The sequence below is a fragment of the Sciurus carolinensis genome, chromosome 12 (genome assembly GCF_902686445.1).
Source record: "Sciurus carolinensis chromosome 12, mSciCar1.2, whole genome shotgun sequence".
Lineage (NCBI taxonomy): Eukaryota > Metazoa > Chordata > Mammalia > Rodentia > Sciuridae > Sciurus > Sciurus carolinensis.
The window spans coordinates 105,317,588-105,343,691 of NC_062224.1; the positions used below are offsets into that span (position 1 = coordinate 105,317,588).

The 26,104-nt window shown below is 50.7% G+C and overlaps 1 protein-coding gene across 1 annotated transcript in view; it reads right to left on the reverse strand.

Annotated features, from left to right (window-relative positions):
• Nucleotides 1–26,104, reverse strand: part of Qsox1 (quiescin sulfhydryl oxidase 1) — a 36,899-nt gene that overhangs the window by 4,682 nt on the left and 6,113 nt on the right. Inside the window, exons 2-10 of the mRNA XM_047520523.1 lie at nt 22,109–22,209; nt 12,892–12,937; nt 12,296–12,398; nt 9,932–10,022; nt 7,866–8,011; nt 6,221–6,355; nt 4,986–5,115; nt 2,293–2,415; nt 1,464–1,611 (exon numbers count right to left, since the gene is read on the reverse strand). Of these exons, the coding sequence (XP_047376479.1) occupies nt 1,464–1,611; nt 2,293–2,415; nt 4,986–5,115; nt 6,221–6,355; nt 7,866–8,011; nt 9,932–10,022; nt 12,296–12,398; nt 12,892–12,937; nt 22,109–22,209 (1,023 nt within the window). The remainder of the gene's footprint in view (nt 1–1,463; nt 1,612–2,292; nt 2,416–4,985; nt 5,116–6,220; nt 6,356–7,865; nt 8,012–9,931; nt 10,023–12,295; nt 12,399–12,891; nt 12,938–22,108; nt 22,210–26,104) is intronic.

The window sequence follows — 26,104 nt, forward strand, 5'->3', positions numbered from 1 at the left end:
CCAGTGCCTCAGAATGTGGCTGTATTTGGAGACAGATCTTCAACGAATTGAGGTAAAATGAGGTTTGGGATGAGACCTAGTCCAGTATGACTGCTGTCCTCATAAGAAGAGGAACTCTGAACCCAGACAGGGAGAGGGAAGACCATGTGAAGACCCAGAAGGTGCCATCCACCAGCAAGGGGTGAGGCCTCTGAGGGAACGGAGCCTGCCACACCTTGATCTCGGATTTCAGCCTCCATAACTGCAAGCGCCCAGTCTGTGGCATCTGTCACGGCTGCTTCTTTCCAGATGCCCCATGCCTGCTTCCCTCTCATGAGGCTCTCAGCACAGAGAAGACTGGCCAGCTGTCCGTCTGCACACAGCACCCCACGCACCGCCTTGCGCTGTCCTCCTCGCAGCATTCATCATTAACCCCAAACTTTCTAATTTTGTTTACTGCCCCTGGAGTAAACACTCTTGTCACTGGAACACTGGACCCTGAAGGCAGGGACTTAGTGCCTCTTGAGCTGTTGCATCCCGAGCAACTATGGCACCTATGACTGGCACTGTGGAGATCCTCCCTAAGCATGGACAGATGGACCGACTGACTCTGGCTTCCCTCCAGTTCACTCTGCCTCCGACAGCCTGTGTCCAGAGCTCCTCTTTCCAAGCTGCCCCCCATCCACCCATCCCTCTCACTCTTCCTCCCATGTGAAGCCCTGCCCTTCAACAGCGCAGGGCTGTTTTCTGTTTTAGGGCACAACCTTCTCTCTCCCAGGGTTCTCAGCCCTGACACAGGTCGAGGCCCTCTGTCCACCCTGCTACACCCTCCAGACAACTGAGAACAGGGACAGTCTCTATTCCCTCTGATCCTCCAAGAGGACCCAGTGCCTGATGTAAACTTGGCTCTCAGGAGATGTGTACTGAACTGGATGGCCATCCGCTCAGTGTTAGAAGCAGGTGTGCAGAGAGGAGGTCACAGAGCCCAGCTGTGCCACCTGGGGACAGAGCAGGGCAGCAGGGGAAATAGGATTCTCCACTTCCCCAGGAAAATTATTTTTCAGTGGGAAACAGTCACATTATTCACAAGGCACAGTATCAGCTCTGTAGACCGCAACAGACATGATGAACTTTTTTTTATAAGAGTGTAAAAAACACAATCACAAATTTCTCATGAGGACTGAAAACAAAGCAAGTCATAAGCCCTAACAAAGCCAAGTAGCAGCCTCAGGCCCCAGAGCCTAAGGGGTATGATCCCAGACGCAGGGGAGCAGACTGGGTGGATTCTCAAAGTCCTTCATTTTGGGACCACTTCCATGCTGGCTGTGTGTGACCAAGTGCCAAAACAGATTCCACTGGAGCCCCAAGACTGCCTCTGACCTATCCCCTAAATATGGGCAGCAAGGAGTCGTCCTGCTACCTATCCCCGGGAGGGCAGGACAAGGCAGGGTGAGGCACAGCAGGTGAACAGGCCCTGGACTTACCTGGCTCTTGCGAGTGGTCTACACCTTGCTGACTTGCCTGTACAGTCAGGAAGTGGAAGAGGACCCACAGGGAGCAGGGAAAGCCCCGGAAATGTGGCTCACTCCCCTGGCAGCCAACCCAGTTCACCTTCTTGGCAAGAACAGTGTCCTAAGGAAGACACGGGTGTGAGTGCATAAGAGAGGAGCAAAGGGTGGGAACAGAGGTTAAGAAAGAAGCTTCCAGGAGACACATCACCTGACAGGTGGTACTCTCCTCCCACCAGCCACCCATCCAAGGCCCGGCAGATGGATGAAGCCTCAATTTCCTGTCTGTAAAACAAGGGGGCTGATCTCTGAGGTTCCCCCAAGCTTTAACATCCTAAAGTCTATAATAAGGTCTGCATCTGCTGGCTGCAGTGATCCACTTGGCAAGTAGTGGCATGTGCAGAAGACCAGGGAGGTGCCCTGGAGAGGCAATGCTGAGGACGGCAACAAGCGTGGAGGGAGCAGACAGTGGCAGCTAGAAACGCTGGTGCCTCACCATTTTCAATCCCAGTCCAACCACTAACCAGCACTGCAGGATCCCAGATAAGTCACTTAACTTCTCTTAAGCTTTGTTTCTTCATTTGCTAAATGGGGACAAAATCTACCTTCCACTAATTTATGAGGATTAAATGAGATATATGTGTAGGGCTCAGTAAATAGCAGTCTATTAATTATTAATGGAAAGACCCAGCCAAGATCACCAGAATGCTAACTGGTGCAGCAGTGGACGATTACAGTGTTAACCCCCTGCATTCCCATAAATATCAAGCCTGGGAAGAAGGTCTTCACTGCCTCCCAGACTCACCTCCTTTCTGCTGTCCAGGGCAGCATTAAAGAAACTGTAGGGAATTTTCTTTTTCTGTTGCCTCTTAAGCCAGTCATTTATTGAGTGCAGGAAGTTCTGGACCAAGGGCTGGCCAGGGAAATACTGTGAAGAGGAACAGGTGGAAGTCAAAGGGTGAAAAGCAATTCTGCCAGAGTTTCACAACCCTGCAGAGGGAGGGCCCATCTGGTGTGTACTAAGTGGGGCTTCCTACTTGTCCAAAAGCACCAAGAAAATATTCTACCAAAGGCACAAACATAGAGTCCTCACCACCTTTGCTCTGGGGCACCTGGTAAAGGTCAGAGGAAGAGGGAGGAGAAAGGAGACCCTAAGTGGGAACGGGCCCTGGAGGCTCAGGCCTTGGTGCTGGTCCTCAGCCACATGCCTCCACTGGGAGGAAGGCCTGGCCGCGTGCCATGTCTCAAGACTGCTGGAAGCCCTGGCCACACGTCCTCTTTTCAGCGGTCTTCTGATGGGGCAGCTGACTGACCCACTGGGTGAGTACGACAAAAAGATCGTTCATTTGTATTCTACTGGCTGACAGTGGGGACAGGCCAGCCCAGCGGCCTCATGCCAAGATCCAAATCTCGATGGTAACTCCCAATAGTCTCTGAAGAACATGAAAAGCTACTTTGACAATAAGTCAACTCAAATCTGATTAGTATCAGCACTTTGAAGCCACAAGGACTCTAGGGAGGAGTGTGTGTTTGTGTGTGCGAGCGTGTGTGTGTTTGCATGCACACATTTGCATGTACGAATGCACAAGGCGTGGGGGTGGGGAGAAGGAGGGCCACAGCAGTACAGCAGGTCGGACAAAATCATGAAAGTCAAGGGATGCATGTTTTCTCTCATATGTGGAAGCTAGAGAGGAAAAAGGAAAAGAAAGGGGGGGCAGATCTCATGAAAATCAAAGGGAGCTCAGTGAGTGAAGGAAAGGGACTCGGGGAGGGTAAGACAAGGGGAATACTGGGAAATGATATCAGCCAAACTACACTGCTATATTGTGTGCAGCTACAAATATGTAACAACAAACTCCACCATTATGTACAACTATGATGTACCAATAAAAAATATGGAAGAAAAAAACCCACAGAGGCATGTGGAGAGGACAAGGACCCTGAGAAACCTGCAGAGAAAAAAAAGCAAAGAACCTTTTGAGAGGATGATCCTGGAGATAGGAATGATAACTAAACAGAAAAACCCACTACCAGATCTCGTTCTCTGGGAAAGCCATTAACAGCGTCAGGCCTGAGGGCTGTACACCTCCCAGAGCGAGCGGCGGCTGGAAGGGAGCGAGCTTCATCTGCTCCCCTGCACAGAGCCACGGCTAAAGTCAGCACTCTCACTGACCCTCCCCCATCTTGGCTTGGCACCTTCCACCTCCTAAAGCCACTGTGTCATAAGAAAGGATGAGGCTCTGGACTACAGGGAGCAGGGAAACCCTGGTGACCACACGCCACCCAGTGGCCAGTCCTGCCAGCCACTCCCATGCTGGCAGGTGGGAGCTGGGAGTGTGGGAGAGCGCTGCTGAGGCCTCTGCCCAAATCAGGTCCTTTCTGGGTCTCATCCTCCCCGTCACATGGCTGCAAACAGCCCCACCAAGGGCCAAACAGAAAACCAGCTCTGGGTACAGCTGAGACACAAGTGTAACTGTGCTGTCCTCCTCCCTCCAGAGGCTCACTGGGGTAGCACACAAGGGTGCCCCTCAGGGCTGGCAGGAAGCCAGCACATGGAATGGCTCTAGACTCTTCTCCCTCTACTGCAGAGCTGCCTGCCCTAGGCCTCGGCAAGGTGGGGAACAGGCAGCACTCAGCAAAGGTCTCTATTATTGGTATGGACTAATTCTGCATGGAACTCTATGGGGGCCAAAGACTATCTTGCCTTAGGCTACAACAGCCCTCATAGAGTCCTCTCAGTGCCATTGGGTGAGGTGGGAAAGAGCAGACAGACACAGGAAGTTCCCAAGGGGAAGCACACAATGGCTGCAGACCTGTGCCAAGCAGGACAGGCTCCTAGGGCTGAGGGTGGCCAAGTCAACGGTCAGCCAAGGGGCCCACACCAAAGCTGACTCAGCAGCACTTGGCAGAGTCCAGCTGGTCCTAAGCTGATGAGCCAGGCAGAGGATCTGGATCCAGGGAGAGGTGGCCCAATCCCCCTAGGAGAAGGAGCCACGCTCTGCAGCCCCTGGGACATCAGGTCCATCCTGACCAGCATGCCATCTCCCAGGAAAGAGGAGGCAGTGCTAGGGTCAGGGCCCTGGGTCCTGGGCCAAACTGAGAGGGAAGACAAGAAAAGCAATTTTCTTCTTCACTGTGGTATCCCAGAGGTCCTACTTTCTCAGTGGTCCCAACAGGGAGGGAGATGCCATACTCTTGTGCTCAAAGTGAGGTACAAAATTTAGGCAGGTAGGCAGAATGACAGTCACTGAACAGCTGGGCCCTGTGTCCCACCTGCGCGCTCCCCATGGGATGGACTAGCCCTGGCAGTGGGGCACTGGTGTGGGATATGGCTGGGACTGGAGGGGAGCAGCCCAGGGCAGGCTGGGGCAGCTGTGGGTCCAGATGCCTGGCCAGATCCTGAGCTCCTGATGGGAGAGGCTGGCATGACCATGGTTTGCAGGCACACACACCAATCACATGAGGAACTGCAGACAAGGGAAGCCATGTCCTGCTCACCTTGGCCAACACTGCCACAAACTTTTTCAGGGCTACCAGGCGCTGACCCTCCAGGACTGAGAACTTGCCCACTTCTATCCGCAAGATGTAGTGCAGCGCAGATTCCAGATCAGCCATGTAGACCTTGGATCTGAGGACCCAGAAGGAGGTGGAATGAAAAGGGCATTAACCACAGGGCCTGGAATGGGAAGGAGCATTCAGGGACAGAGGAAGAGAAGAAGAGGGGTGTTGCTAATGGTCACAGAGCCCTATAAATTAGCACTTGGTTCTGCTAGTAATTGGCTGAGCAACCTTGGGTGAATAACTTGATTTCTCTGAGCCTCCATTCTTCATCTGTACTATAGGAACAATAATGACCACTCCCACTTCTCGGTTTCTCTTTCCTTCTCCCTTGATTACTAAAAATCTCCAGTGGTCCTCACCACCCTAAATCCTACATGTTAGATGCAAAATCCTTCTTGAAATCCTTCTAGGACCTTCCCCCAAGTCTCTTGTGCAGCTCTCTCATGGAGGCCACTTTCTTGACCCAGCTCTGAGTTACATAATCAGACATTTCCACTTGGTATGCAGGTGGGTGCCAGAGCAGAGGTCAACATCACCATCTCCCTGCACAACAAACAGGATGTCTCCTACAGGAGCAAAGCCAAGGAGCTTAAGAGATAACAGCAGCTTTCTCATGCTTACAACCACACACAAAGATATGAAATACCTGGAAAAGGAACGAGTTCCTTGACACCAGACATTCCAGTGGGGTGGGTACCTTCCTAGCAGGGATGCTGTGAAGGGGGCTGTACACTCAGCGTGGGTAGGGACTACTGATCTGTGTTCACAGTGTCTAGCACCCCGCTGCTGCTGAGGAAATAACTGCCTGGGTGGGGAGCTGGTTTGTAGGCTGCTGAGTATCCTTCCAAACTGATTCTACTCATTCTTGAATAGAGTTAAGCTTCAGCCAGGTGGCACTGGACAGTGTTCCCTCCACTGTGAGGGACATGTGTGTTATTCAGCAGTCCCCACATATGGCATGGGGCCCAGGCAGTAGACACTGAAGCCACCAGTTAACTCTCCTGAGCATGGCCAGCAGCCAGGGGACCCCAAAGGCCAAGGCTAGCCACTGGGGGTGGGGGAATCTAGGTTTAGAACAGCAGGTGCTATACCTGTAACAGGAACTGGAAAGGGCAGGAACGTGTCTGTCACAGAGGGGCGGGCAGTGGATGGAGAACAGCGTGAGGCCTTACCGATCTGCCAGTTTCCACACTGTGGGTGCTACCGTGTCAGCAGCAGTCGGCACAGCTGTGGTCTGGGGAGCCGACCTGGTAAGCCCAGAGAGCCTCTGCAGGTAGGCAGTGTAGAACGACCTGGATTCCACCAGCCTGTGAGGGAGAGGGCACGGGAAGGCTGACCAGTGTCAGAGGCAAGAAGGGCGGCAGAAAGGCTTATGAAGAAATAACCAAACTTGATGCATCTTGTTTTGGTGGCCAAGGGTGGGACCCCAGGCCTCACAACCTTCCCATTCACTACATACGCTGGAAAGACTCGGTGACACCAGCCTTATGTGGGACCCCAGCTAGAAAAGTGGCTGCGTCTGAGGTCTCCTCAACCTGCCCTTTGGCTCCAGAAGGATCAGGCTGGGAGGGCCTGGGTCAGGCACCTGGCAGGGCAGGTGGGCCCCTCTGGGCACAGGGAAGACTGGGCTTGACTCCCTTCCCTACAGACCCAAAGTGGCAGAAGGCTCTGACCTCAGGCAGCCCACTCAGTGACATTTCTCCCTGAGGAAGTCAAGGGCATTTGATAAGTGATTAAGAAATAACAACAACATCAACAACAAACTACCAGGATTCTCCAGATCATTTGGTTTCTCTCTTCTGATACAGAGGAGTCCTCAAGGGCAAGAATCCTCCCCTGAGCACAAACTGCCCCTCATCAGGTTCAGGCCACCGGGAGGCAGAAATGCCACACCCAGCAGCAGGGTGACATGCTGCCCTGGGAGCTGGCATCAGGAAGCTCTGCTTTCCACTCCACCGTCCTGGCCCAACGGTTATCGATGAGCAGATGGCCTGGGAGCAGCATCGTCACAAACAATTTTCCCCTCCACCAACTGCAAGTGAGGAAACAATGCTTCTTGTCCCCACCAGGACTGGCACGTTCTGGGCCTGCCCAGAGTCTAGCCCTACCATCCCCCTGTGGCCATCATGCTTCCTGAATCTCTGACAGGTCTGCTCCAGGGCTGCCTGGTGATCTGGGCCAGGGCAAGGGCAAGTGGCCACCATGCCCAGTGTCAGTGTAGGATGGCACTAATGGCCCTGAGGGGCATCTCACTGGGCACCTCAGGCAAGCCTGGATCACCCTGCCCTCGAGCTGCTGCCTGTGGGACCAGATGACATCAATCATCTGCCCAGGGAGGGCACCAAGGCACCATCTGGCGCCATTTAACGGGCCATTCAGCGGCAGGAGCCTGACAGTAGGGCTGAGGCTGGTCTGATTGTTTTCTCTCAGCATTTTGGAACAGGCTATTGTCTGGCTTCTAATGAACTTTTCTGCAATTAGAAAACCAAAGGGAGGGAGGGTCAGGCATATTTGAGTTCTTGCCAGGCCTGAAGCCTGCCAATGAGTTTGTCTATGAACAGAGAAGGATGGGAAATAGGACCAGGGCTGGGTGTGGGTGGTGTAGGAGCAGTCAGAACTGAGGCAGGACCTCTGAGCTGTGGAGGCCACAGGGCCTTGTCTCACACAGAGGGCAGACGACTGCTTCTCCTGCAGGGTGTTCCTCCTGTCCTCCAAAGAATCTCCAGGGAGAAAGGATCTGTCTGCTAGGGCTGTGGCTTCTCTCAGCAGGCAGGCGGGATGAGTACAGAAGAGAGAACAGGGAGACGCAGTACTCACACAGGGACTCGGGAGGCAGAGCCATTCCGAAACAGCAGGTAACAAGATGGGAAGTCAGTGACACCAAACTTGTTCACCACATCACCCTCTGTGTTCAAGACCCTGCGCACCACCATGCCTTGGTGCTGGGACAGATCCAGAGTTACCTGCAGAGACAGTAAGACATCTGGGGGGGCAAGCCATTGGCTAGAGGGGGTCAGGGGCTGAGTCCCAGTTCAGTGCTGGTAGGCACCAGGACGGCAGCTGTGCTCTCATCAAACTCAACACCTTTCTAAGAGTAGACCATGGTGATGAATGAGTCTTGTGCCACCAACCTCAGCACACAGGTAACAAGAAGAAGGGTTTTTAAGTGCACAGACCACACCCCTTGCACTTCCCAGGGCAGTCCCAATTGAATATAATTTTCTTGCCAATAAAAGCAATAGTAAAAGGCACAGTAAAAGGTGGGGCTTTTTTTCTTATATTTATAAAGCTTCCTATCTGTATTCTTGGTCAGAAAAATATATTTTATTTTTAGAAAGAAATAAGGGAAAATATTAGCTAACATTTATCACATATTATGTATTTTATATAGATCATTAAAATCTTCAGAATGACACTGAAATGGAACTAGCTAGGAACTAGCATCAGGGGCAGTACACCATGGCTGCCAGTGTGTGAATCCTGGCTCCACGGGATCAGAGTGCTCCCTGGCTCAATTCCTCCCCTGCAAAACTACAACATCGACCTCAGAGGGCTGTTATGAGGACCACACAGGTTGATTTTATAAAAATGTTGTAATGACAACCAGTACTCAGAAGGTATATAAGTATTTATTTTAAAAACTGCTACTTCGTAGCTGAGGAACCAACCAGAAGTGACTCATGTCTTTAGGTCACACGGCTAACATAGGCCTGAACTCCAGAGCCTGACTCTCAGCCACGCTGCCCTCCTGCCTCTCCAACTAACCCTCCCAAGCATCTCTGCATGGACACAGGGCTGAGGGCTCCATCCACGGGCCCTGCTCTGGTTATGGGGACTTGGGAAGAGGAGAGAAGAGCTGATTCCAATTAGCACCAATGAAACACCTCTGTATAAAAGGCCTGCCCCAGGCATGGACGGGACCCCTGGGGGTTGGACACTCCTTCAGTAAAGCTGCCCACTGCCTTCCTCTTCCCTCTGTTTTCTCCAAAGAGCTGAAACACTCTGAGAACATCTGGCTTTAGGTCCAGAGCACCATCGACTTGTTGGATGTTTCTGCAGGAAAGCCATCTGGGCCCGCCATGGCATACCACATGCTCCCTCAGGTCTTAGCTCCCTGACGCCTGGAAACATCTCCCATACAAGGCACGTCCCACTCTTCATCTGGGAAAAGCTCCCAAGTAGTCAGCAGGGAAGTCCACAAGCCAACAGCAGAGTGGGTGCTCTTTGCATTAAAAATGGAATAGAGCTTTATAAAGCACCTACTTGTGCTGGCTATTAATCCAGGCCTGTACCCTAAACTGCCCAGCTGTACTAGGAAGAAACATAAGCATGACTACTCTCTAGACAAGGAGATGAGGCTGAAAAAGTTGAGCACCTTGACCAAAGACATGCCATGTAAATAATGGAGTGGAAATTCAATGTGTACCACCTGGTAAAGGACCCCATTTCCTCGTGAAGAACTGGGCCATCTCTACTCCTATTTTCTACTCTAATTCTGTGTAGATGGGACAACACAGGCTTTGAAGCCAGACAGCCCTGAGCCAAAGCCCTGATCTACTTTACCAGTCATGTGATCCTGGACTTACTTGGTGGTCTCTGTTACTTGTGGGGATCAGTAGCTTTGTGTTAGCAACCTATTCCTGCACTCGAAAAGCAGCAGGTGTTATGTTTGGTTTCAGTGAGGGAGATTAATGGACACAGAGGTTATAAAATGGAAAGGCTTAGTTCCTACACTTCCCATTTGCCCCAGCAGGGGTCAGGCTGGTGCCAGGCTAAGAAATGCAAAAGGAAAAGATCCTAGCACTGGCAGGAAAAGCTGTTTCTGAACTGGGACTTTCTCCCAGCAGCTCTCCCAGAGTTGCAGGAAAACAGAGGCAGCTCACCTCTCTACCCAAGTAGGAGCCTTCCTTTTCAAAGACCAAAGCCAGATATTCTTCATTGTTTCTTGCAAAAAATCCTTCAATCTCCGCCAGCCTGCAAGAGACAAATCAGGTTGTCACTCTCTCCACAGCCAGTGGGAATGAGGCATAACTGACAATGCAGAGCTGCAAGTCCAGCAGCTGCCCGGTGGGCTCTGTGGAGTCTCTTCTCCCTCTGCCAGCCCTCCAGGGAGAAAGCCAAACCCTTGGTCTCAAAGGATGCTGCTCATTACCTAACCCTGGTTCTTCATGTGACCACCTTGGGTTTTTTGTTTTTCTTTCCTGTCTCTTTGAGGAGTCAGGAGTGAGCAGGAGGCAGGCTGGGGAGGACTGGCAGGAATGCTTTGAGACCCAGCTGTCACTGTGTTCTGGGTAAGGTCCAGGGTTACTGGATATGGTTTTACTGGTCCCCTAAGAGAATGGTAATTAGAACCCATCAGATACAAGCCCTGATTCTGTGGAAAGCCACACCAGCTGGGAAAACTGCAAATTCCTCTCAGAAGCAGGCAAAAAGTGGAACCAAAGAACCAGAAAATTTGGGTGCAGGAGACCTCCAAAGCTAACAAATCCAAGATGAGACTAAGAGGAGGAAGCTGAGGCCCAGCCTTCTCAGGTGGAAATGATTAAGATGGCAAATTTTATCCCCACAAAATGGGAAGCTATAATTTGCTTTAAAAACTCTTAAGTTTCAATAGAAAATAATGCAAAAATGATTTGTTTTCTTATTCTAAAACATTCCATGCATGTTTAAGAGGCTGACAGGTAAGAAGTCACAGGGGAAAAAGGTGATCACATCTTTTTTATCTTCAACTTGGCAACTCATTTCCCTTTACTGGACCGAAGGACACGGCAGCAACTGGCCCCAGACAGAGGTGCACCAAGGGGCTGATGCCAGAGCCCAGCCTGGTGACAGGATGAATGGATATGACAGAGATATATCCACTAGGTGGATAAAGAGGTGTCACAGACACCAGCCTCTGGGGTGGCATCAGGTGGCTGGCCTCTCAGACCACTTCCCTAGCCCTGTCCTCAGCTGGCAGAAGAGCTGGTCCTCAGCTTCCCAGAAAAGGTGACTTCTTTCATCATGCACCTCTGCCTCCTTCTGAAGTGGCTTTAAGAGGGTCAGTTGGAGAGAAGATGGGAGATTTAGCCACTTTGTTGTTTTGAGATCCCCAGGGCTTAAAAATGCACCATGGGAGAAGTGCATGTGTGTGTAAGAGACAGACACACAATCATCAAGAAGTGGAAGAAGGAAAGATCAGATTGGCAGAGGTGTTTCCCAGAGAGATGGGATCTATTTGAGGAACCCCAACTCTCATCGGGACTATATACTGGGCAGCCCAGGGTCTCCATGAGGCCTCTGGGAGGAGGAGGAACTGGGAGAGATGATAAAGCAGTCACTGTGAGTTGGATTCAACCCCAGCTGACACTGGGAACACACTCTCTCAGCAGGGCTTGTGGCTCTGAAGGACACCAGCACACAAGGCTAGAGAGCTTTGAGGAAACACTCGCCCTGAGTGGCCTTCTCAGCACTGGGATCTTCGCTGTGTTGGAGGCTGGACTTCCTCAGTTGTCCCTGCTGGTGCATGAACTTATTCCCTCTTGGAAAGAGTCCCCCAAAGTGGCATTATCCTATCCTGAGTTCTCATACAGAAGTCAGGGGTCTAGTGCTTATAGTCTGCTTGTCTCCTTTTACAGGAAAACTTGTGCAAGACAAGAAGCACTGCAGTATTCTCATTTTCCTAGGAAAGAGGCAACCTGGAAGGTTGCCTGGCAGGTGGGTACAGAACACTGGCCACCATGCCTGATGCTCTGTGGCACAGGGAGCCAAGGTTGTCCCCAACCCCCAGTCACAACCACCACTCAGAAAAACAGCCCTCTTCCATTCACAGGGACAGGCCCCTACTTTTCTGAGCCCCTTGCCCTTCTCTTCTAAACAGTATTTGATCTCCTTGCCCTCCCGCTTCTGTCAGTGGCGTTCCCTGGGTTAGACCCTATGAAATCTAGCTGCTTCTCTAAACATTCCTGAGGACAGGCAGGGAGGAGGAGGTGTGACCTGCAGAGCCCCCACCAGTTCTCTCCTTCCCACCCAGCAGGATGGACGATTGGACCCTCAGTCCGCTGCCGGAGGAGAGGGCTCCTCAGCACCTCCAGCAAGAGGAAGCTGCCACCAGTTACTCCTGGGTGTCTCTGGGCTCTAAGGAACTGTGAATCTGCCCACAGACAATGGATCAACCTGGGTCCCTGCCCTACAGCTCCTACCACCCTCGTGCTCCCAGGCCCAGGACCCTGACCCACACTGTGCTCAGCCTGCCAAGCCCAAAATACCTGGCAGGTTCCAGTGGTGGACAAGCTGAGGGCCATGTGTCATGGTGGGACTCCAGGGCATCAATGAGCCTCTCCCGCAGGGTCTGCACATTAGCTCCAGCCACTGTAAATGAAAACAGGCATGAGAGCTGGTCAGGAAAGACAGATCTGTGCCCTTCCAGCTTCACTCCCAGCAACAAGGGGCCAGTCCTGAGAGAGACACATATAGTCCTTTCTCAGAGTATGGGTAGGGCTCCTCCTGTGAACGAAGCAAAGCAAGGAGCCACTTCCCCCAGAGGGAAGGAAGGAGTCCCCCAGAACTGGCCTCTGAGGGCTCTCCCAGGGGCTATCTGGTCTGCCCTGATACCAACCCCATTTTGACACAAAGGCTATTCTTGAGGTGTGATGCCCCCACCTCCCACCCCCAAACTCTGGATGGGCAACATCTGAAGGGGTTCCTTCAGTCTGGCTTTCCTAGGGCCTTTCCCAGGGTGACACAGGAAAATGTGTAAGGCTTCCCTTAGGGCCTCTTTACCCAGTAGAAGCCCAGGAAGAAGAGGGAGTCAGGGAGAGGAAGACACTGACAATGCACACAGTGGCAGAGCCAGGCTACCCACCTGGAATCGTTGCTCCAATTCCACTCTTGGAAAAGGCCTTAAAGAACTGGAAGCAAACAGAAAGGCAAGAGTCAGCAATACATGCTGACTAAGAGGACAAGAGTGGTGTCAGATGGACCTGGTTTAAAGTCCAGCTGCTTATTAACTGGGGTAACTTTGGACAAACTACTTTTTTGAGTCTCATCATCTGTAAAATGGAAACCAGAGAGGTTCTTCTCTGAAGGTTGGACACTGATTCCCTGCCCCATTACCCTCACACCTAATCCTTTCCTCCATAATGCTGAAGCACACACAGAAGCTGGAGATGACAGCTCAAAGACCTCGCCAGGGACCAGCTCTTTACACAAAGCACTAGTGCCTCATGCATAACTATTGTACTGGTGAATGGTGAAGAAGCATTGCTGTTTTTCCTTATAGACTCATCTGAAAAAAATAAAGGGAAGACACTTTATATGCCCCTTAGAAAATGTCAGCCTTCCTTTCTGTCAATCTGTCCTTGCTCCCTGTCTGGGGAAAGGGGCTTTCAGGCTGGTGCCCCATCCCTGAGCGCTCACAGCCTGCCACAGTGGATATCAATGAAGGGAGGGGTCCTACTGCAGGGCGGGGAAACAAGTCTGTCACACACAGGCCACTTCGGTTTTTTTGTTTGTTTGTTTTTTGTTTTTGCTTCTTGTCACTGTCTTTGATTGTCTCTTTATTCAAAATAAACGGTCAAAATTATTTGAACTTGAGGAATACAACAGATTTTTAAGAGTTTTCGAAGCAGACTTTGTCTCTTCTGCTACAGGTCTCTTTCCTGCTGGTTTCTTTTCAGCTGTTGGTTTCTTGGAAGGTGCAGCCTTTTCTCCAATAGGCTTCTTTTGCTTAACACGAATAGCCTTCTTTCCTTGCTTCTTTACCACAGGCTTCTTGGCTGCAGCCCCCTTCTGTTCTTTTTTATTTGATTTGGCTGCTGCTACAGCTGCTGCTGCTTTATCCACCGGGAGTCTGTGATTCTTGGTCTGGCAAAGAATGGTGTCCCAGTGCATAGTCTTGCATATGGATTTAGCTTCAGCATGATTCTCGGGTCTTCCAATGGATTCTTCTCTGGGACTCTGCAATGAATCTTTTTACATGGTGCCCTGAGAGTTCTTTGGATTTTCGGGCTTTTCAAGATTCTGCTGAGGTCTGTATCGATCATCTTGTGCAAAGTGAGGTTACAGCCACTCTTGAGGGAAGCAGCTTTACACTCAGTGCCATACAGTTTGTCTAACTTCTGAGAAGCACTTTCAGTCCAAATCAGAAATGCCCCAAATGCCCACCAGGAGCAAGTTTCAAAATGTTCAGTTGCTTACATTAGGTAGAGTAACTCCAGGATGTTTCTGAAGGCCTCGATGATACCATTTTCTTCATTATAGATGATACAGGGCCCCCTGTTCTGGATACAACGGTTTCTCATTTTGTCTTTGCTGCCAGCTCTCATTTGTTGAGAGGTACAGACATTTTTGACATCATTCCAGGCTTTGTTTCTTAAAGAAGCAAAACAGCCTCCTTGGTCTTCTTATAATCTTCAACTTTATCTTCCACCAGGAATCTCCTCAATTCGATGACCTTTAGACATGATCAGTGCTGGTAAGGCTGAGGCAACCAAGGCAGAGAAGATGGCATATTGCTTTGGGTTGTTCACTCTAAGGTGCCAACAATGCCATGTTTTGCTTGGTGCAAACACACAGCCTCCTCTACATATATTTCCAAAGGCACCCTGGCCAGAATGGTGGGTCCCACTACCTGGAACTCTGGGAATTCAAGCCACAGCTCTGCCAGTACCCCAAGACTCAGCACTGATCTGATGACCTGCTAATTCACTGACAGCATAGGGCTGTCTGTTGTTTTTACACAAGTTGGTGTGAACAAAGTTCACAATATCTCGTTGAACTGGAGCCTTGAACACAGCAGGCAAAGTGACATTTTTGCCAGATGACTCCCCTTTTCAGAGTACACAGATATCAGAGGCCACATTCCTCTTGACACAACTGCTCTCTCAGGAAAAAGACAGGCCAATTTGATGCATCACTTTGTCTTCCTTTTCCATGTATGTGACACCCCAGGTCTACTCTATCACCTCCTTGGGGCAAGAGGACAGAGAACACAGGGCAACTCTAGAATCTGGGCTTCTGCCCAAGTGGCAATATAGTGTCTAAGGCCCTTACCTGTGCCCTCCTAGCTCAAAAGAGAACAGAGCTTTCATCCTAAGGACAATCACTTAACTGCCTAGGGAAGAGTCCAAAGGCAAAATAGAAGCTTCTGCCTCCAGGCCCCTAACTTCAGGGTTGCTTTTAGCTACTTTGAGCCTCTGCCTCTAAAACCATGGCCACCTGGCCTTATCCCAAGCTGATGGCTGAATGTAGGCCCTGGGATTTCGTAGACCTGCTATACTCTTGTGAGACCTTGGGCAACCCATCAACCTCTCTGAACCTTAGTACTCTCAAATTTAAAATGAAGATGACATCGCTTATCTTGAATTGTGAAGATTCAATGACAATACATCTAAAGTGCTTGGTGCATACAGCAAGAGATCACTAAATGTTAACTGCATCATGACATAATCATCCCTTTCCCATCTTCCTTTTAAACATTAGGAAATGCTGTTAAGCTAGGACTTGTGTGTTCTGGCCATGTGTAGTCAGGAAACTAAAATCTGGAGACCAACTGCCCCCTTACCCACACAAGGAAGAGACTGCAGAGAAACACCATCTCCCCAGTCGCAGCCTTCTCCTGCTCCCTCTGACCTCTCCTGGTCCCTACCCTGCTCTCTGTTGTATTTTCTTTTTTAAAACATGAATATGAACTTTTATTCATAAGTGAAAACAACCATTTATAAATGCCACACATATCTATAAGAGGGTTTTAAGCAACTCTTGACATAGTAAAATTACGTTATCATAATACTTGTGAAAATGATCACACATTTCCAGAATTATGACATGGACCAAGTTGATAACATATGTTAAGGCATTTGTGGGTACACATTGCTTCTCAAAAATAAAATAAAGCCAGGTTCAGTGGTGCATGTCTATAACCCCAGTGGCTTGGGAGGCTGAGAAAGGAGGATCTCGAGTTCAAAGCCAGACTCAGAAACAGCGAGGCACTAAGCAACTCAGTGAGACACTTTCTCTAAATAAAATACAAAATAGGGCTAGGGATGTGGCTCAGTGGTTGAGTGCCCCTGAGTTCAATCTCCAGTACCAAAAAAATAAACTAGAAGTTTTGCATCTGTAGTCACTTAGCGTCAGTGTCCTTGTGGGTATACACGGGACAGACTGCACCTTGCTTCCCAGGCAGAACACCTCTGACATGATGAAGCCTTGAACTGTGTGACTTTCACAGCTATATATCTACAGCGTCACTTTCAGATTTAAAGGGCAACCTAGTACCTTTCCTTTATCAGGCATCATGTCACCCAAGTCTGAGCAGGTGCCCATCTTAAAGAGGCTGATACACCCCCCCATCAGAAGGCGCCTCCCCAGCCCCTGCTAAATCTGAGACCAAACCATGCAAACCAGGAGGTGGCAGTAAGAGTTGCCTGGGGGGACACAGGGACTCCAAGGCACCCTCATAAGGTGCGGGGCTAAGGGAAGGCTCTGCTTCCACTCCTAGCCTCTGTATTGTCACCATGCCTTCCCTCCTCCTGTCCTCAGAAGCTTCCCTTCCACATTCCAGAACAAAGTCACCACTGGAGCTCTGGCTCCCTGGTAGCATGCTCTTTGGGGACTTTTCCCTATCAATTATCTTTTTCATCCTTCCCCTTGCCTAGGCTACAGATTCTAATTCCCCAGTGTAAACTTTAAAGGAAGAAAGGACAGAAAGGAGGAGAGTGGAATGAAAAGAAGCCTCCTTCCTTCTCCTGTTACTACATTTCCCATTTCCCCTCGCTGCCAAATACCTCCAAACTCTCTTCCCACTACTCCGACTTCTCTCTCAGTTCCCTAAGCAGCATGCGCTGTTCTGGGAAAGCTGACTGGTGGCATTCTCTTTGGCTGATCTGGTGACCCCTGATGCTATTCCTGTCTGCTTTTCATCTCTGGGGCTAGTGTGGGTCACTTCTTGTGCCACGTTGCCTTGATATTCTCTTTGCCTGTGTACCACCACCTCCTCTCTTTGCTGAATGTGGACCAGCCCTTCTTGGCCACCCTCATCCTAGCCTCACCCATGACTGCTCTCCTGGGCCGTTGTCCTTGCCATCTCCTGCCTCCAGCTCTCCGGCAGCCACACATCAGATTGTGGCACTGTTGTGTTTAAAGAGTCCTTGAAGACACTGTCGCAAAGAGGGGTTCAGTCTAGGTCTTTTAAAGAGTGGCTGAACACATGAATCAAGACCATGCCCCTCATTTCTCCCTCACCAAAGTGAGCTACTTTCTCCAACTGATTTGCAATCTGAACCACCTGTCCTAGACTTCTGGTTCCTCCTGGTAGCCTCTGCACAGGTGTCAGGGCACCCACACACACACCAAGACTGAATCACCCTTCTTCAACCTGCTTATCCACCTTTATCTTATCTCACCCAGTGATTGGTCCTCCTCCCTGTCACCCAGACCAGCTTCTCCCTCTCCTGCTGACAGCTCTGAGAGTATGACTTGTTGCCTTGTCTAGGCAGGGCCAATAGATGAGAACCTATTTCCCAGAAAGCTGCATCTGTTCCTATTGTTTTCTGTTCACAAGTCAGAAATTGTAATAAGCTCAATCTTTTCATTCCTCATTGCCAGCAAGGTTAGCTTTCTAAGGCACAATTCCAGTCTTAATATGTCACTCCTCCTCAAGTCTCTTCCATTAACATCCCAGTGCATATGAATAAGGTCAAAATTTATGGCATTCCAGGACTTCTTTCCAGAATCTGAACCCAAACTGACTTCCCACTGCCTCTCATTCCCTACACTCCAGCTAGGACTTGAACTTCCCATCCAGCCAGGAGTTGGACAGAGTACATTCATCTCTGCAAGCCCCACTGAGCCTGCACAGCATCTAGCACACAGAGGTACTCAACAGACTGTTCAACTGAACACAAACTCTGCCCTTTGATCACCTTGGACGCTCAGGTGAAGATCTAGTCAGGGCACATTTTTGTTCACGTATTAAGTAGCTGTTGAAAGAGTGTGCCTGCCCTGGGGAAACCACCACAACGCCTCCGAAATGGGCAACTGAGTCTTCAGGAATGAGTCTTCTTTTCCCCAGGCAGTCTGTGCCTGCCCCTTTCATCCCTTTACATAAGACAGGAGCTCTGCCCTCCTGCCCTTGGGGCTTCTGTGAGGACCCTGCCTCTCCCTGGCAGCAGGGAAGCAGGTGGCACCAGGCAGGCCAACCCAAACCTACAGAAGGACTACCTCCCTGGGGACCAGACAACTGCACATGGGCATGCTTCCCAGCTGTGACCAGCCATGGTACTGAACTCAAACTTCCATTAACGGGTTTTCAGCAAAATGATCCAGTCTCCAAATATTTTATGGTGAGCCGCGAGGACAGTCAATCTTAGCCACTCTCTGTGCTGTGTACTATTAACACAGAAGGTAGCTGGAAGACGGCAGGTGACACAGAGAAGGCAGCCCATCTCCTTTCCCCAGAGGAGACATCTTTCTGAACCCTGACATCTCACCCTCACAGCCGGAGCCACATAAGATAATGGCTGAGTACAACCCACAGAGCAACTACACTACCAGCCTGGCTTTCAAGGACCTGCCATTACGGGGCTCCCTCCTCCCCTGTCCCACCTTACTTACATAAGCCTCTGTCCAACCAGACAGGCCCCCTCAATATTCCACACAGTTCGGTTCATAAAGAGTCCAACTTTGGGATACTCTCACTCCCAACTCCCTTCTGCGGTGCTCTGCCACGCTCCTCCCCTGTCCTAGCCAACACCATCCATCCTTCAACACACGTAGACGTTCCCTCCCACACAATGTCCTCTCTGATGACCAAGAAGGAGCTCAGGAAGTGTCTGGCCCATTCCTCCTGTCCTTGCTTTGTCTGGACCACTCAGCCAGTGCTAAGCACCCAGTAAATATTCCCTCACCAGCTACTGCTGGCCAGACTGCCTAAGATGCACCCACCAAAGAGGAACTACCACCAGCCCCACAGGGCAACATGAAGGAAGAAAACTCACATTTACTGAACCCCAAATAATGCCCCTTCTCAGCACTCTCACAGGTAAGGCCTTGCTTCACATTTGGCAACAGTCCTACTAGGCAAGCACTGTCAGTGCATTTTTATAGACAGTAAAACAGAGGCCAGTGTCACACAGAAAGCAGAGGAGCCCGGATGTGAACCCACATCAATGATCTCCTTGGCATCTTCCAAAGGGAAGACATGTCCTCTCCTCCACTGCAGTCAAGCCTTGGCTACAAAGGATCCCATTTCACTGCCCACTGAGGGGCACTGCCATGGCTCAGAGAGAGGTCCCTCCTCAGAAGCCCAGTCAGAACCTGCTGCAAACCAGCTCCTCCCTCCCTGTATCTTTGTTTTCTTCCAGGACTCCAGTTCTGGTCTGATGGGGATCTGACACAGCCAGAGCCTGCCCTTCAGAGCCAGCTGTTTGCTAAACAGGCCCGGCTGGTAGAAGCTCACTCTTTTCATGGTGACAAGGGGCAGGAGGCTTAGAAAAGGATGGTGACACACGTCATTGGCTGTGACCAGACTTAAGTGGGCCTGTCCTCCTCGTATCAGCAATGCAGTCTCCCCCTGATCAGCATGGGTCTTCAGGTGTCCCATGGCATCTATGTGCAGACTGAGCACAGGCAGGCTCCAGTCCCAAGGGGCAGCACACAGCACAACAGGACTATCTGTCCAGCCTCCTGGTGGCCAGCCAGGCCTCTGGGGTCTGCTCTTCTTTTTAGGTGTCCAGCCATGGTGCCCACAGGCACACCCAGCTCTAGAAGGGCCAGGGTCTCTGGAGATATGAAATCTGAGTGGTGTTTTAAAAAGCACTAGTTGTAGAATCAATTTAGTGAATCAAAGTACTTTTTAAAATTGAAAAAATCAGTGTTTTGCACTTAGTAAGAATAAACTTTTTTTTTTTTTTTTTTTCAGGGCCTTGTGCTTGCAAGGCAAGCACTCTACCAACTGAGCTATCTCCCCAGCCTAAGAATAAACATTTGTGAGTTTGTTTTATCAACAGATACAAACCAACTTTGGGATCACAATGTAAAATATAGACTTGTTACTATAGGTCACAGTTAGAAAACCATAGCACAAGGCCTTAGAGTAGGGATCCACCAGCAGCTTGAAACTGTACGGCCATGGCCTCGAGTCCTGAAGAAAGAGCACTGAGTACTTCCCCTGGCGGAAGCTGAGTGCCAGGTTCCTCCGGAGAGGCAGGGAAGGCTGTGCCACAGGAGGCCATACTGGTCTCTGGAGAGTTTAAGAAATGGACAGCTGACTACCAGACTGGCCTAGCCAGGTGCTGCCTGTCTGGAGGCAGGAGAAGGCCAAGAAGACCAGTTAAGGCTCTCCCGGCCCCTCCCACAGCCAGCTGGGTGGGTAGTGTGATTAATCACTTGAGGCATCCAGGCCGCGTGTGCTGCGTGACCTGGGGAGGTTGCTGAGGAGCCTCTGCACCTGTGACGCCTGGGCCGCCTCCTTCATACCCACTGGCCCAAACTCTCCCAGGCAGAACAGAAAGCCCCAGGTGTCGGGCCTCACAGAACCCCAAAAGGCTGTCCTGACTGGCCACCATACCAATGCCAGGGCACTGGGCAATGGCTGCACTCGTGAGCTCAGGCCTCACTGGGAGAATACCATCAACCTGTGAATGACAGTTCCTGCTGCCACACTGGTATTCCCATGCTTCCCACTCAGTGCTGCTCACCCTGGCTCAGCACAAGGCACCCCATTTTCACTTACAGACCTTGGGGCAGAGGAGGGGCAATGTTTTTACCAGGGAAGTCTACTTTAAATGGATGCCTAATAAGCAGTCACCCTGCTGCCACCTCTAAATGATGTGGCAGAAGCTGCTGGTTTGCAACACTGTTCTCCAGAGCAGACTGGTCTCAGAGCCTGGGCCAGGTCCTAACCCTAAGTGACAACAGTTTAGAAAGAGACCTCTGCTGGGCCCTGGAACCTCTGAATCCAGCAGGATTCCGCTGGGCTTGAGAACAGAAAGGTCGTGTGGAGTCAGAGCTGGATATTCCTGGAGGAGATGAATGCTGCTGGGTAATTAGGCTGTGTTCCATCTCATGGGTCTGCTTAGAACTCCAGGTCCCTGAGCTCAGAGATATTTTGTTCCAGGGACAATACTTGGCATTTCAGCTTTCAAAGGCATTTCCTGATTACTCTTAATGACTACAGAGGACACTGCTTTTCTAGCTGCCATTCTGGTGTGTGGGGGGGGCAATATTATTTTATAGCAGGAGGAAGAGAGAAGGAATTGGATTTGGCTTCTTAAACTCGGAAGAAAACTAACTGGATCAGAGCCAGGCCTGGTCCTGGGGGGACCCTCACCATAACTGCAGCATCCTTGCTGCTCAGGTCTCCTGTTCAGAGCTGTGGAAGTTGTTCAGACATTAATCGAGCAGCCGGTGCCCTATGGCGGGCAGGCTGGCAGGCAATCATCAGAGAGCTCGTGGCTCTTTCTGCAAGGGCTGAGTGCAAAAGCTCTATGCCTCGGGCGTGACAACTCCTATGCCAGGGATCCCTGCTACCTGAGGCCCTGGCACTTCCACTTGTGGGCTGAAGCTGCTCTTTGGGTCACTTTTGAGCACTTGTAGGTCAAACCACTTGCCTGACAAGGATGAGGCTTGTCAGTGTCTCTGAGATTCCTCTGAGGAACCAACTTTAGGCCCCTGGAGTCTGATCCTGTCCAAGGATCGTCAGAGTAAGGTCAGAACTCCACGGCTGGGCAGTCAGGAGTGAGGAAGTGGAGATCACTTCACACACAGCTCACGCAGAGCAGCTGAAATCTGCCCACCCCAGCACACCACAGGGTCATTTCCTTTACAAAGGGCACACTTTTCCAAAATAAATGAACCTTTCTTTTCTGCCTCCACCTCTAAAATATTTATTTCATCAGAGGGACAAAGCACTCCAGGGGCGAAGTTTAAACAACTCAGGCCCAGAAGCAATGGGCCTAACCCGAACCCTAACCCTAACCCTGGAGTGCAGCATCTGGGCAGATGCCAGGGAAGCACAGGGCAGTTGGTGAGATTTGGTAAGAGCCACCCACCACCCCCTCCTCCCCGTCCTTGTCACATACCCTCACGGTAGGGAAGCCAGAAATGCTGAAGTTTCTGCAGACGGCGGTATTAGACTCATCAGCACAGTCCAGGGCAGCGAGATTCAGCGCTGGCCTCCAGTCTGAAAGGATAAGACACAGGTAAGCCACTTACTCAGTGGCTTACCTAACTACCCCATGCAACGCCCCCATTAACCCCCACAGCACTTGACCCCAAAGCTCTAGTGAGAAAGGTACTCCCTTCGGTCTGCATCAGGCAGAGACTCACAAGAGCCTGTGCTTAGGATACAGTTCTGTAGCACAGGTAATGTGTACAGTGATGCTCCTGCATGCCCCGAGTGCTCTGTGGGGAAGGGAAGGTGCTGGCGAGTGGGAGAGATATGTAAAAGGAGCCTGGCCTCTGGAAAAACCCTGGTGTCACCCCTGTCCCTGTGGTCATTTAAGAGTCTCATCAGTTCCAGAAGGGTGGAGCGCATGGCTCAGGGGGCTTGGGATTCCCCAGTGGACCCTCAGTGAGGGTTTCCGGGGCCAGAGGTACTGGCAATCAGCCCAGCTTGGGTGGATCAGGCACAGGGTGTTGGGAACTAGGTCCCTGGCCAGAAATGGAGGCAGGAATTTTAGGGGAGAAGGAAGGCACCTGGAATCTAGGAATGGCAAGGAAGGAAGCTAAGGCCAGAGTCTGAAAAGAGATTTACCCTGCTCCCTCAACAGATCCTGGGACATGAGGCCTCTCTTCCCTGAGACTTACTGGCAGAGAGGATAATGGCACAGACCAGGGCCTGGGAAACAGAAAACTAACCCATACACCAGGCAGGTCTCCTGAGCTCCAATTCCAGGACAGGTGCCCCGTGAGCACCCACTGAAACACCACCTCACACTGAGGCTGCCCCAGCTGTAACACAAGACACGTACATGAGACCACACAAAATGAGACGGCAGTGACCAATTTATGGGGCACAGACCTGAAAGAGTTTAGACATCAGGGAGATCAGTTCTGTGGACAATGCATGAGTATCACAGAAAAAGCAGAAATGGAGTACAGCCTTGACACTTAGTGCAGTTGACAAGGGACTGCGAGAATGAAGGGGAGGAGGCTCTGGTGGGAGGCTGGCAGCCAGGCTGGAAGGTGGCAGGAAAGGGCAGGAGGGCACGTTTGCCTGGGGGGACAGCTGCTCCCTTCATCCCAGAGTCACTATCTCAGGCTTGTGAGTGAAGGAGGAAACCTGCCTGGCCATCAGGCACAGAACCCTCAGAGCCCCAGCAGAGACCCAAGGCTTTGCCCACCCAGCACCCATCAAGCGCTACACGAGAACATCTGAATAACATCCCAACAATCACAATTTGCAGGACATCTTACCCAAGTCAGAGCCTATTTCTTACAATGACTTAAAATGACACTTTAAGAATACCAGAACTCCCAATGACATTTTATACTCAAGGAAGGAGTGCTACTCCCCACTTCCAAGAGACAGATGAAGGAAAAAACAGACAAAGCCTGACCCAGCCCCAAAGGAAAGCCATTGAGCTGGTCTTCCTGGGGCTGACGCAAGGCCGCAGTGGGTCTGGGGGCTGTAAGGAAGGCTTCAGCAACACCCCTCCCTTCCTTGCTGACAGTCGGCTCTTGGCACTGCACCTTCTGGACACATGGCAGGAGGGAGTGAACACGGGCAAGTGGTGGGGGAATGGAGGTAGTTGGAAAGGAGGGAAGATGTGGATGTAGTAGATACAGACTTCAAGAGGTACTGGCAAAAACAGGGGAGACACATCCTATTAACACCATTTCCCCAATCTCTTCCATGCCCCACTTGGCCAAATCCTTTCAGGGTTCTCTCTTGACCCCCTTGGCACATAACACCAGTTTACCCTTATCCATATACCTGCAAGCTGGTTTGTAGCCTTTGGCTTAAATCCCGCTGCACAAAGGTGGTTGTAGACTGCATCCCTCCTGGCCTGACACTCTTCTCTACCCTTGTTCCTGACCACTGTTGGCTCTCCTTGGTAGGCAGAGTCAGGGCTCCTTGCCCAGGGATCTGCTCACCCAACTCACATCCTGTCTACTGTCCCTCTGAAGTCTCTTTTCCTTCCCAAGCCCCCATCTCCTCACTTCCTAGGTGGCTTAGATCCCTTCTACCCTATCTGCCACGTCCAGTGAGCTGGTGCAGGGTCTCTTACAGCACTACCTCTTGGGATAACCAAGCACACCTACTTCCTTCCTAGTGAGCATCTAACGTGCTTTACCCTTCACTGGCTTCTACAGCCACCAAACAATCTTTCTACCTGTGGATCTGATCAGGTCACCCTCTACTCAATATTCTTTGGTGGCTGCAACTGCCTTTAGAAGAAAACCTACAGCCATAAGCGATGCTTGATCTGGCTTCTGCCCACACATCCAGCTTCATATTACCACTTCCCCACAGGAAAACCCAAGCTTTCTTTTTCCCTGAAAGCACAGCTCTCTCTCCCAACTCCAGGCTACTCTCCCTGAGAAAGGACCTCTCTGCAGTCCACCTTACCCAGGCTCCCCAAACTCCCTGTGTCAGGCCCATCTCAGTTTGAGCATTGTGTTCCCCAGGAAGAGCTGTTGCTGCCCAATGCTCAGGGGCCCTGCTCATGTTTCTTCCACACCATTACAACCCTGCCCATCTCCAAATGTCTTTCTGTTTTTGCACCCTCTCTGCCTAGCATCTTACCTGCATACAATAGATGCTCAGTGAAAGTTTACTAAATTATACAACTGACCCAGATCAGGGGGCCATCTGGCAGCAACTCTCTTGCTAGGACATTTTCTCTATGCGCCCAGCCTCAGTCCTTCCTGGGGTCCAGATGGTGGGTGAGGTTGGGGTCAATCAGCTGTGCTTATGTCTGTAGCCTCTAAAAGCTCCAGCAAGGTCACAAAAAAGAAGAGCTTCCCTATGACAGTCTGACACCCAGGACCAGGGTTTTGCCCTGGATCACAGGCAAGAGCACACCAGATCCTTTCTGTGTCCCCCACCAAAGGGAGGATGAGGAAGGTCAGTGGGAAGCACAAGTCACTTCCTAGGACTATGTGGCACAGTGTAAGTTTGGCTTCTGATTTGCATCAAGGGATCTGGTTTACCTTATTCTGGGGATACCCAGAAAAGAGATCCAGTTGACCTGAAGAAAGTACCAGCATATCAATCAGATGGAAAGGCAGGAAAGAGGCAATTTTGGTGGCCTTCTACCAGCAAGGGCCTTCAGGGTGTTCAAGGACCCAAAGGCTTCAACTGTTCCTCCTTTCTCCAAGAGTACAGATCATCATCCCTCAGGCCAGAGCTGGTACTCACTTCTGTTAAGGCATGAAGATCCTTGAAGGGACCGGAAGAGGACAGAATGTGAAGTGGGCATTCATGACTACCCATGGCATACTCTGTATGATTGCATTCCACCACGATCACGTGAAGTGGGTGTCATGTCCCCCACTCTGAAAATGAGGACACAGACTGAGAAGCTTCCCAGTTCATTCAAGACCAACCAGCCTGGAAAGCCTACTGTCCTCTCTCCACCTCACAAGGTCAGAGCATTTCCTTTGCATTTGTGCTCTTTGCTCCAATTACAGGCTTCTGCATGAGAGCACATGGCGGGAAGAGTTTGTCTTCTAGTTAAATATCATTCTCCATAACTCATAGCAGCGGGTGGCAGCCTAGGCTCAGTGCTCACTTAGAGCATGATGCTATCAGCAAATGTACTGAGTTTACTGTGTGCCAAATTTATCTCCTTTGGTGCTCTTAACAACCCTATGAGGAAGTAGGAAGGTATTTATCTCTGAACCTGCTTTCCTCAACTGTAAAACAGAAAGATTAGATAGTCGTGCCCAAGGCATGGTAATCTAATTAACAGTGAATCTGGGATTTGAACTCAGGAATTGAGCCTCTGAGCTAGTCTCAAAAGGGCTCAGGCCAGAACAGAGGTCTGCTCTATTGGCTTCCCAACCCACAAGCAGGAAGGCCCGTGGTGGGCAAGTGTTGAACAGTGGAAATGAGGAACAGCGATGCTGGG